The sequence below is a fragment of the Salmo trutta genome, chromosome 38 (genome assembly GCF_901001165.1).
Source record: "Salmo trutta chromosome 38, fSalTru1.1, whole genome shotgun sequence".
Lineage (NCBI taxonomy): Eukaryota > Metazoa > Chordata > Actinopteri > Salmoniformes > Salmonidae > Salmo > Salmo trutta.
Window position 1 is genome coordinate 2,658,710 of NC_042994.1, and position 24,111 is coordinate 2,682,820.

The window sequence follows — 24,111 nt, forward strand, 5'->3', positions numbered from 1 at the left end:
CACAGCAATGTGGAGGTTCAAAGATGATGAAACTAGGCCTAGACATTTTATAAAACACAGCGGGCATATAATGTTAAAACCAGACTTACCCGATCCATTGTGGAAGCTATTGTTTCTCTGTATGATATGAAATGTTGTAGGTTACAGTACAGTTAGACAACTTTGTTGTATTGTTCAGATAATGACAAGGGAGTTGCGGAGAGATAATTCGATTCTCAAGGCTGCAACTGATGCGCCCCTAGACCAGAGCAATCAAACATCTATTTAAATATCGTAATTAAGTTAGCAAAAATAAACGTCACAAGTAGCCTAATATTACTTCAGAAAGTTCCTGGATAACATTTTGCGTGATCTATAAAAGTCGAGTAATGTCAAGAAAACGTTCAACAACACCCCCTTTCACTAAGAATCCTGTTTTCTGCTATCGTCTACTTTTACCTGGCAGCCATTTGGAACACATGCGCAAAGAGAGGGTATCTCAACGCGCCGATCTCTAGTGAGGGAGTGTCTGGGAATGACTTGTTCTGGTCTTTCGCTGGTGATATACTCAGCTGCTGTACACTACCAGCACAGAAAGGACAAAGAGCTATGTATGCAAGTCACTGCAACAGGTGCATCAAACCTAATTCACAAGTAATTCTCTAGTCAAAAATAAACGTACGTCCAGTGGTGGAAAAAGTACCCAAGTGTCATACTTAAGTAAGAGTAAAGATACCATAATAGAAAATGAAAACCCAAAAATTCGACTTGAGTAAAAGTCTAAAAGTAATTGGTTTTAAATATACTTAAGTATCAAAAGTAAACGTAATATCTGAAATATACTTAAGAATGAAAAGTAAAAGTCTGAAAATAAAATGTCCTTAAACTAAGCAAACCAGACGGCACAATTTTCTTGTTTTTTTTTATTTACGGATAGGCAGGGGCACACTCAGATATAATTTACAAACAAAACATTTGTGTTTAGTCAGTCCGCAAGATCAGAGGCAGTAGGGATGTCCAGGGATGTTCTCTTGATAAGTGTGAATTGAACCATTTTCAGTCCTGCTATGCATTCAAAATGTAACAAGTAATTTTGGGTGTCAGGGAAAATGTATGGAGTGAAAATAACATAATTTTCTTTAGGAATGTAGTGAAGTAAAAGTAAAAGTTGTCAAATATATATATAGTACAGTACAGATACCCCCAAAAACTATTTAAGTAGTACTTTAAAGTATTTTCACTTAAGTACTTTACACCACTGCGTAAGTCTTTCTTCTAAACTAAACTACAGCCAAATGTACAGTATTTATAACTAACTCCCTTCTGTCTATGTATATAACTTGTATACAATAAAATAAATATGTTATTTCAAAATAACAAACATAATGCTTAATAGCTACAATATAGCTAATGTTAGCTAGCTAATGACAAGCTCATCTCTGCTGCCTGAATGCTTTCAAGTTTCTCTCGTCTGGGTTTCTTGCTGTTAGTTAGCACATGGACAAGCAGTAGCCTACTGCAGTAGTAAGACTACACCAATTACCAACATTGTATTTTTACACTGCACAAATCATTGAGAACAGTCAGCACTCGAATGCCAGCCAACGAAAGTTAGTTGATTGTAACATTGACACTGTCTATGTGCTGACTACAGGTTTAACAAACGCTAGTTGATTGTAACATTGACATTGTCTGTGTGCTGACTACAGGTTTAACAAACGCTAGTTGATTGTAACATTGACACTGTGTGTGCTGACTACAGGTTTGGAGGCCACTCTAAAGATGAACCCTCTATCCTGACACCTCTGGAGCAGTGCTGCAGGTATAACATGGTACATGATTAAACATTAAGACGCAATAAGTTGTGTTATCATGAATATATATACTCAGCTAGAGGAGAGAACATGATAAATGAAAAAATATAATTTATTCCTCCTCTTTCTCAACTTTCACTCCATTTCCCTCTCGCTCTCTTTCTCCTTCTCTAGGATCTGTCGCTCCATACTACTGCATCTGTCTGTTTCTCCTCTCCCTGCCCCAGTACAGTCTGTGATGTCATGAGGGAATCTCTTTTCCATGATCCTCTGTTCTCCGTGGCCACTTTCCTCCCTGGACCATCGCCTAGCGACCGTGCTCAGAACCTTGAGCCATTGCCAGGAGCAACCGTGTAGCCGCCGTGGAGGAGGCGAGGATGATGTCACTCATTATAAGACCTTGGTTACACCTGTGACACATGCACGTCAGGTGCGGACTGAAACAATAATTCAGGCCGGGAATTTGACTCCATCCCAGGCCACCCTGTTCACGCAAACCACCAGACCGCTAATGTTTTAGGCTAACCCTATTTGTTGATGTAACGGGTACCAAACTAGTTATACATTTGGACACTATGTTCATCTGGGAAGAAAGTTATCCACATTACAAAATACAAACATTTGGGACTGACCAACAAGTAGCCTATCTGAACACTGAGTTTTCAAGGTATGCTATGGCTATGGGTGCACCCTCAAAAACTCACTAGGAATACACCAATCATAGCACATACAAATGTACAAGGCTAGACACACAAAACAATTAGCATACACTTTTTAAAAAGAGAATAAGATATGCAGAGTTAGCTCAAATGTTCAAATGATTATCTTTATATTCAAGCATCAAGCGTATCAAAAAACTTCACACACATTCACGGAACTTGAACATAAGCTACAACAATGTAAGTAAGTATAATACAAAAGTCGAAAAAGCACTCCTCTACAAAAAAAATGTAGATTACAATGTTCCCCACTGGTGTCCATAAAGCCAACAGCACACAATAAACACATCTATACACTGAATCAATGAAATTGAACATTGGCTACATAACTGCAAGTATAATATGAAAGTCCAAAAAACATGCCTCTGTACAAAAGCTTTAACTCACAGAAAATGGTCTTTCACCCTTGTCAGCCTGTTAAGGAAGAGTCATAGCATATCTACAGTGGGGGAAAAAAGTATTTGATCCCCTGCTGATTTTGTACGTTTGCCAACTGATAAAGAAAGGATCAGTCTATAATTTTAATGGTAGGTTCATTTGAACAGTGAGAGACCGAATAACAACAAAAATATCCAGAAAAACACATGTCAAAAATGTTATAAATTGATTTGCATTTTAATGAGGGAAATAAGTATTTGACCCCCTCTCAATCAGAAAGATTTCTGTCTCCCAGGTGTCTTTTATACAGGTAACGAGCTGAGATTAGGAGCACACTTTTAAAGGGAGTGCTCCTAACCGCAGCTTGTTACCTGTATAAAAGACACATGTCCACAGAAGCAATCAATCAATCAATCAGATTCCAAACTCTCCACCATGGCCAAGACCAAAGAGCTCTCCAAGGATGTCAGGGACAAGATTGTAGACTTACACAAGGCTGGAATGGGCTACAAGACCATCACCAAGCAGCTTGGTGAGAAGGTCACAACATTTGGTGCGATTATTCGCAAATGGAAGAAACACAAAAGAACTGTTAATATCCCTCGGCCTGGGGCTCCATGCAAGATCTCACCTCGTGGGGTTGCAATGATCATGAGAATGGTGAGGAATCAGCCCAGAACTACACGGGATGATCTTGTCAATGATCTCAAGGCAGCTGGGACCATAGTCACCAAGAAAACAATTGGTAACACACTATGCCGTGAAGGACTGAAATCCTGCAGCGCCCGCAAGGTCCCCCTGCTCAAGAATACATATACATGCCCGTCTGAAGTTTGCCAATGAACATCTGAATGATTCAGAGGACAACTGGTGAAAGTGTTGTGGTCAGATGAGACCAAAATGGAGCTCTTTGGCATCAACTCAACTCGCCGTGTTTGGAGGAGGAGGAATGCTGCCTATGACCCCAAGAACACCATCTCCACCGTCAAACATGGAGGTGGAAACATTATGCTTTGGGTGTGTTTTTCTGCTAAGGGGACAGGACAACTTCGCCGCATCAAAGGGACGATGGACGGGGCCATGTACCGTCAAATCTTGAGTGAGAACCTCCTTCCCTCAGCCAGGGCATTGAAAATGGGTCATGGATGGGTATTCCAGCATGACAATGACCCAAAACACATGGCCAAGGCAACAAAGGAGTGTCTCAAGAAGAAGCACATTAAGGTCCTGGAGTGGCCTAGCCAGTCTCCAGACCTTAATCCCATAGAAAATCTGTGGAGGGTGCTGAAGGTTCGAGTTGCCAAACGTCAGCCTCGAAACCGTAATGACTTGGAGAAGATCTGCAAAGAGGAGTGGGACAAAATCCCTCCTGAGATGTGTGCAAACCTGGTGGCCAACTACAAGAAACGTCTGACCTCTGTGATTGCCAACAAGGGTTTTGCCACCAAGTACTAAGTCATGTTTTGCAGAGGGGTCAAATACTTATTTCCCTCATTAAAATGCAAATCATTTTATAACATTTTTGACATGCGTTTTTCTGGATTTTTTTGTTGTTATTCTGCCTCTCACTGTTCAAATAAACCTACCACTAAAATTATAGACTGATCATTTCTTTGTAAGTGGGCAAACGTACAAAATCAGCAGGGGATCAAATACTTTTTTCCCCCACTGTACTTCAGAGTAACCAGTAAGTAATTACCACTAGTAACAAAAACTAGCCATGATTGTTGGCCATGTTTTTCAAGTTATATGCAGCTTCATGTCTGTGTCCTATGTATGTAACCGATGTGAAATGGCTAGTTAGTTAGCGGTGGCGCGCGCTAATAGCATTTCAATCAGTGACGTCACTCGCTCTGAGACTTGAAGTAGGGTTTCCCCTTGCATTGCAGTGGCCGCGGCTTTTGTGACGCGATGGGTAACGATGCTTCGTGGGGTGTCAGTTGTTGATGTGTGCAAGGGTCCCTGGTTCGAGCCCGGGTTGGGGCGAAAAGAGGGACGGAACCTACACTGTTACATGTAGCTAAGCCCACATTTACCAATAACTTTAAATACATCAATCACACCTTCCATGACCTGCCTCCTCTTTCTGACCTGGTCTCGTTGAACTGACATTTGCTTATCACTCAGAAGGGTACAGGTGTCTGCTTTGCTGGCTCTGAGGAAAAAGGCTTCTGCACTTTCTCTATGGGTCTTGCTTCTCTCGTGTTCCTGTACTTTCTGATGGGCATGTTTCCAGGCCTGCATGCCTCCTTTGACAAATGCACTATCACTGGCTGAAGGTTTTGCGAATGCAAGACATACTGAGCAGAACAAGGAGTGAGTTACTTCATTGTATGTCAGCCATTTTCTGTTTGTGCCATCTTTGGATTAGAATACATTGGGAATGACTCTTTGAGGGGTTTGTTTTGGCTGGTACTGAAAAAATAAGTAAAAATCCTTGGACTGAGGATGGGCAAAATAATCAAATGGATTTTCAGTGCTTTCACTGTCCCTTTCTATTTTCCCTGTACTGCGCTCTGAACCTCTCTCTCTCTCTGCACATCTGGTTGCTCTGCAGAATGAGATTAACATTGTAAATAACCTAAACGTGTATTACTTGTGCAGTCATCGATTGTATGCCCCCTCCCCATTTACAGTCCTACTGATAATCTCATAAATAAAGCGCATATTCATCTAAAATCATAGCCTACATGTTTATGTTTGTGCTCTTAAATTGTACCTGAAGGTTCCTGCTCTGAGTCTGACTCTGTACTGACCACCATCTCCAGTTCTGCAGGAGCACCTGAAGCTCTAGTGCTGCTGCTGCTTCCTTCCCCACCTTTACAAAGAAAATACTCCATTATCATACTCACTATCATCACTGTATCAGTAGGCTACATTAATACAGCTCTGGAAAAAAATTGAGTGGTCTCTTAATTTTTCACAGAACTGTATATTATTGTAGTAACTTATTGCTACATGCTGGCAAGTCCATAGTCTAGGTTTACTATTTTTTTACTAGTTGAAACATATTGCCATTGTTGGGTTTTATTTCACTTATTAGATGTGATGCATTACCTTTTACAGTAGACATAGGCCTAAGTATGAACGGACTGTAGTGCACTAAGAGGTTTATATTGTATTAACATAGATTGAGCAACATATAATAGACATGACTAACTGGAGGGTTGCTGGCTAGTAGGAGTGTAGGCTGAGTAGACTCTTGACACACACACACAATGCCTGGTTGTGGGGCCGCTCAAGGACAGGTGTACGGGAGGGGCTGGTAGAATGGAAGCAGAAACTGTCCTAACTGTAGCATAAAAACAGGCACTGTCCTTGGGTGTCTGACTCTCGGGTACACACACATGAAGATAAGCTAGAAGACAACTATGCTTGGCAACAAAGATGCGTCTAGAGGCTGGGACCAGCCTGCACGCCAACGATAGGATGAGTAAGTTTAAACCACGCTCATCCTCCCTCTGACAGGCCAGCAGTGAGCGGGAACTATCTCTGTCAGAGTATTTAATGAAGAACTTATGATGTCATTTTCAGTTCTCTGTTTGCCCTGCGAGGTGTTACAGTGAACCCGTATATACGAAGATTGCATTTACCATTTACTCTGCTTGACTAATTCTATTAATAAACAGCTGAAAACATATTCAGTAGCCTAGTGTTCAATTTTGTTCTGATACCAGAATTGAATTGACGCAGCCCTAACACCTTCAATGTCATATTATGATCGCTATGTTGCACTCATTGCTATGATATAATTCCTCCACGAAGACGTGCAAACTGTTTAGCCTACCGACCGTTGAGTCACTATTAGCTAGGCACATAGCTAGCCACGCTGGGTGTCGTGTGTCAGTGTGTCTGTTTTAGCTAGTGTTTTGATTGACCTGGTCCCTTCCTGGCGAACATGTCGCTTATTTTGCAGAGTCTGTGGCAAGTGCCTTTCTATTTTTTCTTCTCTCCCTCTCTGCTCCACCTCTCCTCTTCCGCCTGTCCATTTCGCCGTGCGACTTGTCTACAATGTTATCTGTAGAGAGGCAGGTAGACGGTTGCTATGTGCGTCACGGAGATGCCTGATGTCATTTTTGGTGCGATGACACTGCAGCGAGTGAGAGTCTCGCCTGATGCTTGGATTCTCCGTCAACTCATTCCTGCTTGCTATATTATTGCTGGTCAAGTTGACTATTCACCGCAGGCCAAAACGAACCACAAGCCACCAGGAAATGTCCCGGTGCTCCCGACGGCCAGTCCGCCATTGTGTACTCTTAGAAAAATGGATTCCAAAAGTGTACTTTGGTTGTCCCAATACGATAACCCTTTTGGGTTCCAGGTAGAATGCTTAACCCAAACGGTTTATACCTGGAACCAATGAGGGTTCTCCTATGGAGAAAGCCGAAGAAACCTTCAACGTTCTAGATAGCACCTTGTTATGTAAGCGTGTGTTGCCACGCCCACTCCATAACACTTCCAAAGAAATAAATTGTCACCGCGCATCACCATGGCGTTGACGAATTGTGTGACGTCATTGCATCGGCAATCCACAAGACTAACATGGACATTTTGAGTTCCGGCGTCATGTTTTTGGCTTTCAACTGTTAGAGGATTTCTGCATCCCAAATGTCACCTGACAGTATATAGGGAATAGGATGCCATTTCAGACACAGACTATGTGTAGGTCTATTCTAGTCTGGTGTATGGATGTGATGTTTAAATCACTGTGCACATTTATTGTTAGGCCTCATTAAATTAAACGGATTATATTGTGTTATTTACTACATGGAGCTTACTAAGTGAAATCAAGCCCAGCATAAACTTTTGTTTAAAAAGGGATGGTTTAACCCAAAATCATTCTCATGATAAATTATATTGCATTTTACAAAAAAAATCTAAGCAATTACAATGTTAATTGCAAGATGTGTATGAAGGTCCCTATTCAGACTTGAGATATGTCGACTTAACATGGACTTAAGTTAATAAAACATGGACATTAGGCAATATTTTGGGACTTAAGTCGATGTTAAATTCTCAAATCTGAATAGGGTCCGACGTGAACAACAGTGTGGGTTTATGGTCTTGTACATTAATGAAGTTACAGAAATTATTTCCCAGTTTGTTTTGCGATGACCCATGACACTCTACAACATCATAGGCAACAGTTTCCTCTTGCTAAAACACACGCATTACAAACAAAAAAAACCTGCAGTGACAAGTTAGGTGTATTATCGTGTTCCCTTTCAGATATTCAAAGTAAATCTTATAGCCACAGCTCAGTTTCAAGCCATGAGCCAGCGACCCATGTAGAGCTTGTCCAAGTCCCTATAGTAGGGCTCCCGAGTGGCGCAGCGATCTAAAGCACTGCATCTCAGTGCTAGTGGTGTCATTACAGACCCTAGTTTGATTCCAGGCTGCATCACAACCGGCCGTGATTGGGAGTCCAGGCTGTCATCTTGTGTTCAGGTCTTCTGGTGTTCAGCTTCATCCCAATTGATACCCTATTCCCTACATAGTGCACCAGAGGGAACAAGGTACCATTTGGGATGCAGACAATATAATCTTGTATTCAGGTCTTTTTGTTGGTTGTGGTCTCCTTAGTTCGATGACTAGAGGGGTGGCCTACTCAGCTTCTTGTGCCGTAGGTCTGTTATGAAAAGAAACACAACATGTCATCATCAATCTTCACTTTTGGGGTCTCATTTTAAGTAATCATGTAGATTTTAACACATTTAAACCAATCAACTGCTGGTCTGCTAAACATACAAGTGTTTTATGCATTCCTAAGTGTCAAGCCCCATCTAATAAAAACACTATGTGAGATGTTGTAATGACTGGACTGGCTCACCGGGTCGCAGCACTGGGGCAGTTCAATTTCACAGCATCATACTGGACATCCTCATCCTCTTTCTGGGGTTGAGGAGGTTGGACAGTGGAGTACAGAGGCACTTCCTGGTTATTGGAGCAAGAGAGGTGGGCATTGGCGTAGTCAGCATCACCCTGCTCGCCATGCCTGAGACGTTGTCATAAACTGGACTGAGTCTCCCTGGAGAGGAGAAAAGACAGACAATATAAGCATACCTTGGGACTATTCCATTGTGCCAGGCAAGATTAATCGAGCACTGTTAAAAGATCTGAAAGAAAACAAATACTTTTTGACCTCAACTCACCTGTCCATTCCCTGCTGACTTTAATGTATTTTTTTACACAAGTGAATGAATGAATCAATCATTGAACAACAATCACGTTAATAACTCAAAATGATAAAGTAAAAGATACGTCTTAGAAAGATGCTCACCTGAACCACATGAAGCCAGAGAGACAGAGGGTGAGAATCACAACTACAATTCCTATAGCTGCATTCTTCTGTATGTCCCATCAGCTGCAGTAAAACCTGGTAAAGGGTTTTACAATAAATATATCTAGATCTTTTTGGAGAAAACTTATTCTAGAAGAGGCCTCTGGTCCATAGTGAGAAGCAGATGTTGTTAAGCAGATAATGGATTTAATTTATTGATCAATTGAATACATTAATACACACCTTGTATTGTTGAAACATTATTCTACATTACACAATTATTTAATGGATAATAGGAGTTCATTAAATAAGATAGAGCTCTGAACACCCCCACCCACGCCAACATCCCCTCTCTATACACAAACTGTTCACTATGACATTTTCCATTTAGATGACACGTTTACAGTGGTGTAAAGTACTTAAGTACTTTTTTGGGGTATCTATTTATATTTTTGCCAACTTTTACTTTTTACTCCTCATATATTTTCCCTGACACCCAAAAGTACTTGTTACATTTTCATAGGAAAATGGTCCAATTCACAAACTTAACAAGATAACATCCCTGGTCATCCCTACTGCCACTGATCTGGCAGACTCACTAAACACAAATGCTTCATTTGTAAATTATATCTGAGTGTTGGAGTGTGCCCCTGGCTATCCATCAACAAACATAACAAAAATAATTTAGTTTGCTTAATATAAGGAATTTTAAATGGTTTATATTTTTACTTTTGATACTTAAGTACATATTAGCAATTCCATTTACTTCTGATACTTAAGTATATTTAAAAACAAATACTTTTACTCAAGTAGTATTTTTACTGGATGACATTCACTTTTACTTTAGTCATTTTCTAGTAAGGTACTTTTAATCAAGTAGGACAATTAAGTACTTTTTCCACTGGTAATTTGTTTTTTTCTTCCTCTGGTATTTTTTCAGTGACCCTGAATGAGCAATGCTCTTTCCACAATGTTTCACTCCAGTGTGTGTGAGGAAGCATTGAGTTTAATAAGCATACTGAGTAGAACATCGTTAGATACAGTCGCAAATATAAATATTTTTTAAGAGAAACGGGGCTGGCTGATAGGATTTAGTTCATCGATTCCTTTTGCTGGCCCACATGCCATTACAGTAGGTGGGTTATGCACCATAACGTTGGATGCCAACTGCTGATAAACTTCACATAAGATGATCTCTTTTCATTGTTAGGGTGGCGACTTGAGTATTTTAAAAATATTTTTATTTAACTAGGCAAGTCAGTTAAGAACAAATTCTTATTTACAATGACGGCCTATCCCGGCCAAACCCTCTCCTATCCCGGACAACGCTGGGCCAATTGCGCGCTGCCCTATGGGATTCCCTATCACGGTCGGTTGTGATACAGCCCAGGATCGAACCAGGGTCTGTAGTGAAGCCTTTAGCACTGAGATGCAGTGCCTTAGACCGCTGGAAGCTCTTGAGTATCTGGTCATATAATTCATAATCTGACTTTCAAATCAGTGGAGGTGAACAAGTGCACACTTTAGGAGGAAAGTGAGATAAGTAATATGACAGATTTCTAAACATGATATAGCAGACGGGTACCATGCTGAAGGAAAAAAAAAAATCCCAACAAGTTTTACCGTAATGTTTTTTTGTCCAAGCTATTGTTTTTTCAGTGTTCATTCCTAAAACAAGAAATGTGTAAGCTACAGTACAGTTACTTTGTTGTCACAGTGTTCAAATAAGGATTAGAGGGTTGCTGAGAGAGAATTCCAGTCTCAAGGCTGCAACTGATGCACCCCTAGACAAGAGCAATCAAACATCTATTTAAATATACAAGCTCAATTAAGTTATGACAACATAACATCTCATGTAGGATAATCTTACATCAGAAAGTTTTTGGATAAGATTTTACCTGATCTATAAAAGTTGAGTAAAGCCAATAAAAAACACTCAACAACAACCCTTTCACTAAGAATCATGTTGTCTGCTATTGTCTACTTTTACCTGACAGCAACTTGGAACAGAGTTCTATTTGAGTCCAGATGTTCTCAAGGCTGTTGTTGCATCTCCCTCCCTGCAGCATTAAACATAAAGAGAGACAACAAACACACTTTATAACTGGTGAATAACTACACCTGATACTTAAATTAAGCAGGAAAAAAACACTTATTATAACAGATGTGTGGCACTGTAAGACGTGTTTCTCTGCTGTTGTTTTAAACCTGTTTTATTCTCAGGACCATGACTACAGCATTGAGTATTGGGACATAGGGCACCAACAACATATTGGTCTCTTCTACATAATACAACTAAACATTAAAAAATATATACATATTTAAAAAATGACTGTGCAATCAGCAATGTAAAACAAAACAAGAAAACATGAAACCACATTCCAGATAATGTTTTACAATATTTTCATGCAAGCATTTGTTCCACGTAACAACTCACCAAAAAATAAGTAGAATGGTAATGTATAGGATATTGTGCTGGAATTTTATTTCTGAAGAGAGTGCTCGCTCTTCTCTCACTCGGTTTTAGTTCATGCAGGTGACTGTGACCCTCAGACCAATTGGCAAAACACCCAGAATATGTTCTGAATGTTAAGATAGGACACATTGGGAAACTGAGTCTGCGGGATAACAGCCAGTCACATGCAGGAACCAATTCATGTTCTGTAGATTTTCGTTTAGCCGTATATAGGACAACTGCTGGGACTGCCCCAGCAGAGCTCCCGATCGATGTGTACTATGGTGCATTGAGTTTAGAGGTCGGCCGATTATGATTTTTCAACGCCGATACCGATTATTGGAGGCCCACAAAAGGCCGATACCGATTATTCGGCCGATTTTTTGCATGTATTTGTAATAATGACAATTACAACAATACTGAATGAACACTTATTTTAACTTAATATAATACATCAATAAAATCAATTTAGCCTCAAATAAATAATGAAACATGTTCAATTTGGTTTAAATAATGCAAAAACAAAGTGTTGGAGAAGAAAGTAAAAGTGCTCAGTAAAAGACTCAGCCCCTGTAATAGGGTTAGAGGCAGAGAATCCCAGTGGAGAGAGGGGAACCAGCCAGGCAGAGACAGCAAGGGCGGTTCGTTGCTCCAGCCTTTCCGTTCATCTTCACACTCCTGGGCCAGACTACACTTAATCATAGGACCTACTGAAGAGATGAGTCTTCAGTAAAGACTTAAAGGTTGAGACTGAGTCTGCGTCTCTCACATGGGTAGGCAGACCATTCCATAAAAATGGAGCCCTATAGGAGAAAGCCCTGCCTCCAGCTGTTTGCTTAGAAATTCTAGGGACGATTAGGAGGCCTGCTTCTTGTGACCGTAGCGTACGTGTAGGTATGTACGGCAGGACCAAATCGGAAAGATAGGTAGGAGCAAGCCCATGTAATGCTTTGTAGGTTAGCAGTAAAACCTTGAAATCAGCCCTTGCCTTAACAGGAAGCCAGCGTAGGGAGGCTAGCACTGGAGTAATATGATCAAATTTTTGGGTTCTAGTCAGGATTCTAGCAGCCGTATTTAGCACTAACTGAAGTTTATTTAGTGCTTTATCCGGGTAGCCGGAAAGTCGAGCATTGCAGTAGTCCAACCTAGAAGTAACAAAAGCATGGATGAATTTTTCTGCATTATTTTTGGACAGAAAGTTTCTGATTTTTGCAATGTTACGTAGATGGAAAAAAGCTGGTCCTTGAAACAGTCTTGATATGTTCTTCAAAAGAGAGATCAGGGTCCAGAGTAATGCCGAGGTCCTTCACAGTTTTATTTGAGACGACTGTACAACCATCCAGATTAATTGTCAGATTCAACAGAAGATCTCTTTGTTTCTTGGGACCTAGAACAAGCATCTCTGTTTTGTCCGAGTTTAAAAGTAGAACGTTTGCTGCCATCCACTTCCTTATGTCTGAAACACAGGCTTCTAGTGAGGGCAATTTTGGGGCTTCACTATGTTTCATTGAAATGTACAGCTGTGTGTCATCCGCATAGCAGTGAAATTTAACATTATGTTTTCGAATGACATCCCCAAGAGGTAAAATATATAGTGAAAACAATAGTGGTCCTAAAACAGAACCTTGAGGAACACCACAATTTACAGTTGATTTGTCAGAGGACAAACCATTCACAGAGACAAACTGATATCTTTCCGACAGATAAGATCTAAACCAGGCCAGAACTTGTCCATGTAGACCAATTTGGGTTCCCAATCTCTCCAAAAGAATGTGGTGATCGATGGTATCAAAAGCAGCACTAAGATCTAGGAGCACGAGGACAGATGCAGAGCCTCGGTCTGACGTCATTAAAAGGTCATTTACCACCTTCACAAGTGCAGTCTCAGTGCTATGATGGGGTCTAAAACCAGACTGAAGTGTTTCGTATACATTGTTTGTCTTCAGGAAGGCAGTGAGTTGCTGCGCAACAGCTTTTTCAAAATTTTTTGAGAGGAATGGAAGATTCGATATAGGCCTATAGTTTTTATAATTTCTGGGTCAAGATTTGGCTTTTTCAAGAGAGGCTTTATTACTGCCACTTTTAGTGAGTTTGGTACACATCCGGTGGATAGAGAGCCGTTTATTATGTTCAACATAGGAGGGCCAAGCACAGGAAGCAGCTCTTTCAGTAGTTTAGTTGGAATAGGGTCCAGTATGCAGCTTCAAGGTTTAGAGGCCATGATTATTTTCATCATTGTGTCAAGTGATATAGTACTAAAACACTTTAGTGTCTCCCTTGATCCTAGGTCCTGGCAGAGTTGTGCAGACTCAGGACAACGGAACTTTGGAGGAATACGCAGATTTAAAGAGGAGTCCGTAATTTGCTTTCTAATGATCATTATCTTTTCCTCAAAGAAGTTAATGAATTTATTACTGCTGAAGTGAAAGCCATCCTCTCTTGGGGAATGCTGCTTTTTAGTTAGCTTTGCGACAGTATCAAAAAGAAATTTCGGATTGTTCTCATTTTCCTCAATTAAGTTGGAAAAATAGGATGATCGAGCAGCAGTGAGGGCTCTTCGATACTGCACGGTACTGTCTTTCCAAGCTAGTCGGAAGACTTCCAGTTTGGTGTGGCGCCATTTCCGTTCCAATTTTCTGGAAGCTTGCTTCAGAGCTTGTGTATTTTCTGTATACCAGGGAGCTAGTTACATGACAAATGTTTTTAGTTGTAGGGGTGCAACTGCATCTAGGGTATTGCGCAAGGTTAAATTGAGTTCCTCAGTTTGGTGGTTAACTGATTTTTGTCCTCTGACGTCCTTGGGCAGGCAGAGGGAGTCTGGAAGGGCATCAAGGAATCTTTGGGTTGTCTGAGAATTTATAGCACGACTTTTAATGCTCCTTGGTTGGGGTCTGAGCAGATTATTTGTTGCGATTGCAAACGTAATAAAATGGTGGTCCGATAGTCCAGGATTATGAGGAAAAACATTAAGATCCACAACATTTATTCCATGGGACAAAACTAGGTCCAGAGTATGACTGTGGCAGTGAGTAGGTCCAGAGACATGTTGGACAAAACCCACTGAGTCAATGATGGCTCCGAAAGCTTTTTGGAGTGGGTCTGTGGACTTTTCCATGTGAATGTTAAAGTCACCAAAAATTAGAATATTATCTGCTATGACTACAAGGTCCAATAGGAATTCAGGGAACTCAGTGAGGAATGCTGCATATGGCCCAGGAGGCCTGTAAACAGTAGCTATAAAAAGGGATCGAGTAGGCTGCATAGATTTCATGACTAGAAGCTCAAAAGACGAAAACGTCGTTGTTGTTTTTTTTTGTTGTAAATTGAAATTTGCTATCATAAATGTTAGCAACACCTCCGTCTTTGCGGGATGCACGGGGGATATGGTCACTAGTGTAACCAGGGGGTGAGGCCTCATTTAACACAGTAAATTCATCAGGCTTAAGCCATGTTTCAGTCAGGCCAATCACATCAAAATTATGATCAGTGATTAGTTAATTGACTGTAATTGCCTTGGAAGTGAGGGATCTAACATTAAGTAGCCCTATTTTGAGATGTGAGGTATCACAATCTCTTTCAATAATGGCAGGGATGGAGGAGGTCTTTATTCTAGTGAGATTGCTTAGGCGAACACCGCCATCTTTAATTTTGCCCAACCTAGGTCGAGGCACTGGGGATAGCTGAGCTGACTACACTGACTGTGCTAGTGGCAGACTCCACTAAGCTGGCAGGCTGGCTAACAGCCTGCTGCCTGGCCTGCACCCTATTTCATTGTGGAGCTAGAGGAGTTAGAGCCCTGTCTATGTTCGTAGATAACAATTGGCCCAGCGTCGTCCAGGATCGTTGTAAATAAGAATTTGTTCTTAACGGACTTGCCTAGTAAAATCAAATTTTTATTTTGATCAAAATACCAATCTACAACCTGAGACTACATTTTAAGGCTTAATGTCACGTTTTTGTCAACGATGTCAGGCACCAACCGCAAGAATCAGCCTAGGGCTAATTCTAACAGACCAGCTAGACTAGCCAAGGACCATGAAGCTACACCAACAACTGAACAATGCACAGCCGAGGCGACTGGACAAGAAGCTGTTCTACAGGCATTAACTGAAATGAAGCAGGAATTAATTGACAAAATGGATGGATACGCAGTCGGCAGAGCTACGAAACTAGGTTAGCCAGCTGAGAGAGGAGCTGAAAACTGCCACCGAACAGACTAGATCCAACCACAAGGCACTGGACATCCGCATGACCAGCATGGAGACCGCGGCTAATAGCTACTCTGTGTCGATCACCACACTAGAAAGGAATGTTTTCCAAATGAAAAAGGAAATCAAGGATTTTAAAGAGTGAAACGAAAATTTGGAGGCTAGATCCCTTCCTTCAAATTTACACGTGACTAGTGAGAGAGAGACAGGAGGATGGCAAGCGCCCTACAGAGTTCTATGGGGGGTGATAAGGGACATATATAAGCCTAGGCAACCGTACCACCTGACATGACATCATACCAACGCCTTACTAACGTCTGCGTGACTCCTGCGTTACGCGTCTGATTTACATGACATGATACCAACGCCTTACTAACGTCTGCATCGTGTGTTAATGAAAGTCATAATGTGCATAGTTTATATTAATTCAATCTCAACCATAAATGTTAGAAACGTACCATTTTTCCCGTGCAAGCAGACATTCCGACATAGCCACCTTGAACTATAGTGTAGCCGGCGGCTTGTGTATTTCCTGTTATCGCTAATGGCCTAGAAAAGATCATAGATAATCTGTCTTTCCCTCAGCACCTCATGGCATGGTATGTTATCTTATCTCGCTGTATTCAGATCTAAATGTTGTTAGCCAATCACAGACTGTGTTGTTACCAGTTCCACATCAGACAACCAATAAGAGTTGTGTCCATGGCTTTCAGAGGAGTTCATAGTTGCAATCGGGATCCTTGAGATGTCCCTTCAGTCGAATAGAGCAGTTCATAGACCTTCACAGAGTGTCCGTGCTATTCGGGATCCTTGGGATGTCCACACCTCCATAAAGAATAAATGTAAATTGGTTAAGATTAGTGTTAGTTTAGGGTTTAGGGTAAGGACGTCCCAAGGAATTCGGATTGCAGTGACCGTTCATAGAGTGAGAGACTGGCACGGTATTTGGAGAGCTCGGCGGAGACACAGACATTCATTTTATTTTATTATTTTACTTGTGACAGAAGCGATTTGAGTGTCTGCCCCAGATAGTTTCCTTATTTGAGACGATGAAGGAAAAAGGAAACAGCACACTGCTCTTGATAGTATCACTGATATTTATTAAGCTTACGTATCGGCCTCACGGCCTTCATCAGAGCTTTTTTTATTTTTTTGAAATTAGCACCCTTATGTAGACCTAGCCCCACCCACATCCGTTCCACACATCGAAAGGGGTTGGAGGCAAAGGAAAAACAAATAAGTGCTACCAAACATAACAATATGCATTTCATAAATATTACAAAAGTGTATAAATAAGATCCATTAAACACGTCTGTAAAACCACAATGAGGACATAGCAAGTTTTCATTAATCATTGGGTACATCGTACGAAAAACATCAGAGTTTATTATTTGAGACAATGAAAATAATTACCAAGATGTCCTTGATCCGATTAAGGAGTAAGTAGAATATATTTATGTTGTGATATCGTTAGGAAATATATAGGTCTACAGCGTTAAGGCAAATTTGGTTTCTTTGAAAATAATACTTTTTTGTTGATAACGTATTGTCGAAAGCATGTAGGCAATATTATTTACTATGTCGATAGCGGAGTTGGCTATTGTACAATAACGGAATTTGATGTGCTAGTATTATTTATTTAATGGATTAATTCAATTGTAAATGAAATAACTACTTTTCACTGAAGGGAAACGAGGTACAACATGCAACTTCGATTGGAGACCAAAAATTATGCCTGACAATATCACAACGGTATACCTAATATAGTGTGGGTACAGTAGTAGCCTATTCTACAAAAATATAACTGTATGTGCTTGCTAGTATTATTTATCTAATTGATCAATTAAATTGTAAATGTGGATGGTACGCTATTTCATTCAATGATTACATTATTATACAAGGTACAATATTATTGTACAGGAGTAGTCTATAGTCTACAATAATAATGTAATTGAATGTGCTATAGTATAATTTATTTAATTGATGAATACAATTGTAAATGGGGATGGGTAGGCTACTTCATTCAGTGAATACTGAATATATTGCTATCTCTGGGAGTATGTTAATGATGGCTCTTCAGCTGTTGAACTATGGCAATGTCAAACTCATTTCTAAATATTTTAGTCAAGATGTGATGAGCCAGAGTAACCAATCAGCTTCACTGCAGATGCTCAACCCACTCAACCTCAATGTTCTCCCTCCACAAGTAACCACATCCTCTTCTCCTGTTCAACTACTTTGCCACCACACTAACAATGACTGTACGTATACCCTTGTGCCCATCTCAGTATAACATGATGCATCCAAGGCCTCAGCTGGATGCCTAAAATGTGAGAAATGTAAGCAAGATGCTATAGTGTGTGTGTGTGTGTGTGTGTGTGCGTGTGCGTGTGCGTGTGCGTGTGCGTGTGTGTGTGTGTGTGTGTGTGTGGAGTTCCAAGTAAATACTTGATAAGATGGCAAAGGAGATAGTGATGAGAGAGAGCATACAGTATGAAAATAAAGACCACTTGGGATCTAAAATGAGTGTGGGGTGCCTCTTGTGCCTCCTTTTTGTCCATTGAGGATACTACAGTCACACCTGGTGGAGGTTCTTGGAACACTGCAATTTAAGTCTGAGCAGAGGTTGATGAAAACCTGGTTTCGGTGGTAGTGCTATGTTGCATGTTATCTTGAATACCAGGCAGATGTTTGAGTACAGAATCAAATGGTGTAAACTTAACAGGCTAAACTTGTTGAGTACACTCTTCGAGAAAGGGGTTCCAACAGTGTTCTTTGGCTGTCACCAAAGGAGAGAACTTTTTGGTTCAAGGTTGCAAAAGTGTTCTACCTAGACACAGAAGGGGTTCAACTGGAACCAAAAAGGGTTTTCCTATGGGGACAGCGGAAGAATCCTGTTAGTTTGTAGATAGCACCTTTTTATTTGAGTGTAGGCCTATATTGCAGTCGTGGTTCGTGGATATCTGTGAAAAATTAAATTCATTGGTGGCGGTGAGTTAATCAAAAGTACTATGAAACATCCCCACTTTTAGCATGCATTTGCAATCAGGCAAAGTAAGTATGTGTGCTGAGGCATGTGTGATCACTCAACATTGGCCTGATTACCAACAACAACGAGACGGCCTACAGGGAGGAGGTGAGGGCCTCGGAGTGTGGTGTCAGGAAAATAACCTCTCAGTCAACGTCAACAAAACGAAAGAGATGATCGTGTACTTCAGGAAACAGCAGCACAACCGGCCGTGATTGGGAGTCCCATAGGGCAGCGCACAATTGGCCCAGCGTTGTCTGGGTTAGGGTTTGGCGGTGTAGGTTGTCATTGTATATTAGAATCTGTTCTTAACTGGCTTGCCTAGTTAAATAAAGGACAAATGAAAAGATTTTTTTTTAAAACATGCAAACCAAAGATGACTTGTCTAACTTGTGTAACCGATGTGAAATGGCTAGTTAGTTGGTGGTGCGCGATAATAGCGTTTCAAACAGTGACGTCACTCGCTCTGAGACTTGAAGTTGGGTTTCCCCTTGCTTTGCAATGGCCGTGGCTTTTGTGGCGCGATGGGTAACGATGGTTCGTGGGGTGCAAGGGTCACCTGGTTCGAGCCCAGGTTGGGGCGAAGAGAGGGACGGAACCTTCACAGTTACACTTGCACCGTTATGTAATTATTAGGAGACTAGATACGCTGCTGTTGCTAGATTGACCCCCCTCCATTTGTTTTGTGCAATGCTGCGACTCACTGTTTTTTATCTATGCATAGTCACTTCAACCCTACCTACATGTACAAATTACCTCAACTCTCCTGTACCCCTCCACACTGACTCGGTACCGATACCCCCTGTATATAGCCTCATTATTGTTATGTTATTATATATATATTTATTTTTTTAAATGTTTACTTTAGTTTATTTGGTAAATATTTTCTTAACTCTTCTTGAACTGCACTGTTGGTTAAGGGCATGTAAGTATGCATTTCACGGTAAGGTTTACACTTGTATTCGGCGAATGTGACAATTTGATTTGATTTGAAATAGCTAATCCTGGCTACCAATGTTTTAGAATTAATTTATTGAGGCAAGCAGATCAGAGATGTCAAGGTGGTACTCAAGCATATGCCATGTGTATGTGCCATGTGTATATTTTTTGTTTTATTTTGTTTCCCCAGGAATGTGCATGTAATGTAAGTACATAAGTACTGCCGCTAGGGGAGCTGTTACGTCAATTAGGTGAGTTAGTGATATATTTAACGTTTCTTCTTCATGATGGGGATTGACTAGTTCTGAAAACGAATATTTCTCCGTCTCATCATTTTACCCTATTAATTCAGGTATGTAATGTGCGAAAATGCAATATGACTTAAAAGTATTGAGGTAACATGGTTAATTACTTAGTCCATGAGTTTGGTGATGTTTGAAGACAGTTTTAACAGCGTATTTTCCCCATTGTAAGTTAATGGAGTTAGGCTAAACTGCTAACGTCAATGGTTTATATGAAGAAGGGATCAACATGGCGTCCAAACTTTCTGTACTTTTTTTTCTTAAACTTTTTAGATCCAATTTGTTTTATTTTCAATGAACAAAGGCTCAGTTTACTTTAGGTAATATGTAAATATGTGATGTCACTAAAAAAAATTGTTTCTATTTGTACGAAAATAGCGTTTAACAGGTCGCTAGCTTGATGCTAACCAAATTTAGCTTGGCTAAGCGATATAGTAGTTCGCTCTAGCCTAGTTGGTTTAGTCAATGTCATTATTAATGTAATGGTTGTAGTGTAACAGTGTAATTAAGTTGTTAAATTCCTGCATAAAATGGGTATTATGCCACCTCCTGGTGGATTAGTGTGCTTACATTGTCTAATACACTCAGTGATAAAGGTATGGGATTCTAGGTAATCCACAGCAGATCTATGGAGAGTTGCTGTGGGTGAGTTGAACGTTGAATGGTCCCGGGATAGAAATGTATAAAGTTGACATTACATCACAAAATCCACCTTTTAAATCGCAGTTTATGTTATTAGTAACTAATGTTGTTGGTTTGGCGTCAAATAAACCACTCTGATATTTGCCATGTGGGTTTTACGCTAGCTAACGTTCCCTCTCAAATTGGCAGCTAACTTGAAAATTAATCTACTTTAGGAGTGCTATTTATATCCCGTCGACTGCTCATCATTCATCCATACTGTGTGTCCCATGATTGCAGCTTTGGAAATAAATGAACTATCCATCCATTACTCCTTCCATTGTTGACTCAATGACTTGAGGGACGGGACCAGGAAGGTAGCATTGTTTCGCATAGGCGTCCAGTCATTTTGAGTTTTTTCGAATTTGACACTGATACTACAGTGAGTTTTATATTTAATGTGTAGATGTATGGTGACTACACGTTTGGATGAACAGACCAACGGGACTGCCCTTGGCAAGTCCCTTGACGGGTACCAGGAATGGTGGAAGGACAATCTGAAGGTAATTATCTTTTCACACAACACAGCAGTGTCCAGGCCTCCAGAGTATTGACTATATCGCCTGCTATATGGAGGGGAGCCGCAGCAGTTAACTGAGGTAAACAATGCAATTGTATATAACATTGCATATATTGTAGTATATTTTTTTTTTGATTGACTTAGCCTTTTTCTTTTGCTGTTTTTTGTATAATGTACTTTGTCACTGATACTCCACCTGATGTGGAAGTTGTCAAACCAGATCAGAACGCCTTCGAAGACCACCTTCAGGCACGGACTGAGAAGGATGTGGAGGTTTTTGACCAGGTAATAATTATTGTATGCTGTAAATGTATTTTCTGGCCTTCCAAGAGATGTATTTGTAATAATTGGATTTCTATTATCAATCAAGGTGAGACTGAACATGGACAGGGTGCATGAGAACGAGAGCCACCTGAGAAGAATCAAGGGGACCAAGTGCTTCGACATCTGGGTGAATGACTTGGCTTGGAAGAAGGACGAAGGGAAGGCGAGACCCAGGAAAGCTTGGTGCTCTTTCGCTCCTAGCCGGGGTCAACATCCGTTAAGGTGAATAGAAAAATCTCCGATAACTATTTGCATTTTCTGCCTCGTGATAGGCGGCATCACCATGCTCTCAACAGTACCAACGCTGGCCCAGGGTTTTCTCCAAATAGTCAATCTCAAGGCTAACCACTGGGTCACGTTAAGTAACCGCCACTTCCAGGTAGGTACTGTTAAGGTGTATGACTCCAGTGGTCATGACGCCACCCTGGAGTTTCTCACAACTCATCTCTATCTTTTCCAGGGATCATCCCTTACCAACTCCACTGACATCAAAAGATGGCTATCCTTTCTTTTCTGTCTGCCATTAACATTATTGCATGTCTAATCAAACATTTTAAATTAAATCATTCAATAATTGTTATTACATACCTGAATCATTTAACCTGTGTGTTTGCTTGTTTACGTCTGTCTCCTACCCTGTTCCCTTTTCTCTGCTCCTGTTCTCCAGGACCTAGGGGTTCTGCCTAACACCCAGACATGGATCCATCTGGTGTCTTCCATTACCATCCACCCTCCAACTTTTCATTACATCAGCTACTGTTATTGTCATGTTGTCATTATCTGCTAAGCAAGACAACTATCATATTGGGCACATAGTGTGAGCTGCACAGATTAGCTAAAAACACTAGCACTGCAAACACTCAGAACAAAGAGGGCAGCAGCGCCTGGACTTTGAACTTTCCCTCTTCGAGTCCACTACCTGCTGAAAAACAAGTGACAGGCAGAACCTCCCATCCACACAAAACCCACTCTATTCCACACACCAGAATTCTGTATTTCAGTTTTATTGCCATGTGAGTGTACAAAAAAAATCTGAAAGTAAATTGACACACATGTACCAAAAAAATATCAATGGTTATGTATTTAAATCAAAAATATTGCTATATTGGTTTTCACAGCTGTTTCATAAGGTTATTCTAAATTGTAACGTATCCCTTGATGGTATTTGTTAGTTCATTATTAATTGTATCATGAGACATACAATATATATTCAACCACAAGAGTGTACTAATGAGCTATGATTTTCTAAGATCATAAGTGAGGATTAAAATTATTTCAATGTAGGTAAGGAAATGCCTGTTTAAAATGAAACATGCCAGCCAGACAAGCCAGTGTATGAATCAAATGTATTTTCATATGGAGTGGAATGAGTTCACTTTGTGATCTGTAAGGTAAGTGACAATGTGTGGGGGGGAATTCAAATGATAATGTTTACCCTGATTCCTGTTTATTCCTAAAAAAGCAGAATATGGTAAAAACATTAATCGCAATGGTTAGCCTATGCAAATAAATAGGAATACATTTAGCCTATTTGGTAATATGCCGTGGGGGAAAGTCGGGATCCTAGTCAGGCTTTTGTTTGTCAATTCCAGATTAAATATAGGTCTTCGTGTGTATCAAGTCTAGGCAATTGTGGGCTAAATCAATGACAAACAGCTTAAATGTTCAGGCTTCATCATGATCTGTGATTGAAACAGGCTAGGGTGTTTTCAGTTCCGTTTAGCCTAAGAATATGCCTAAGAACGCAACTGCACTTAAATGAATAGCCTGATTCAATAGGATACTCCTGAATAGCAAATGTTTTTATCTGTTAAGCTGTTTGGTCTATATGTAGACCCATACCGAATATAACTTTATGGTATTTTGCATTAGGCATAGCTTTGCAGAGCATTTAATTCACTAGCTACATTTTCCTGGGATGTTCAGGCTGCGCAAGACCGTCGATAGGCTCGTAGACTGTAGAAATAGTTGTGGAGTTTATCATTGTTATAGCCTAGATCGCTTTATAAAATCTGGACCATTGCTTTTCCTATGGCAAAGCAAACAAGTCGTAGCCAATGCTTATGGTACGTTTATATAACAAGGCCTATATCCTCACATACCCTCTCAATTCGAACCCTGCTTTTAACCATAAGACATCTCCACATAAATGTATAGAAGGATTGCATGGTGACAGGGATTATGAAAACAAGGTCAAATCATGACATCAGTGATTTTCAGGTCAGAGAAAGATGCCTGAGATTCCGAGTTGGATGACTGTTCAAAACAAAAATCCAAGTCTGAGTTCCCAGTTGTCTAGAATGCACTGAAGTCGGAAGATCATCAATTGCTGACTTCCGAGTTGTTTTGAATGCGCCACTAGAGACCTAGACTACCCCCAACAAAGGAAAGGGGAATACCTAGTCAGTTGTACAACTGAATGCATCTTCCGCATTTAACCCAACCCCTCTGAATCAGAGGAGTTGCGGGGGGCTGCCTTAATCG

The 24,111-nt window shown here is 40.5% G+C and overlaps 1 protein-coding gene and 1 long non-coding RNA gene across 6 annotated transcripts in view; both read right to left on the minus strand.

Moving 5' to 3' along the window:
• Nucleotides 1-24,111, minus strand: part of LOC115177737 (zinc finger protein 271-like) — a 95,254-nt gene that overhangs the window by 15,379 nt on the left and 55,764 nt on the right. The window contains exon 1 of one of the 5 annotated variants that reach the window (XM_029738681.1): nucleotides 90-370. The exons of 3 other annotated variants lie outside the window; for them this stretch is intronic. In XM_029738681.1, the coding sequence (XP_029594541.1) occupies nucleotides 90-98 (9 nt within the window). In that variant the 5' untranslated portion in view covers nucleotides 99-370. Of the gene's footprint in view, nucleotides 1-89; nucleotides 371-24,111 lie in introns of those variants that run through there. One more of the 5 variants, XM_029738682.1, reaches the window with a different exon arrangement.
• LOC115177767 (uncharacterized) lies at nucleotides 7,727-9,152 on the minus strand. Its single transcript, XR_003872484.1, has 2 exons — nucleotides 8,721-9,152; nucleotides 7,727-8,519 (listed from the first exon to the last, which is right to left on the minus strand). It is a non-coding gene; the product is annotated as an uncharacterized LOC115177767 (long non-coding RNA).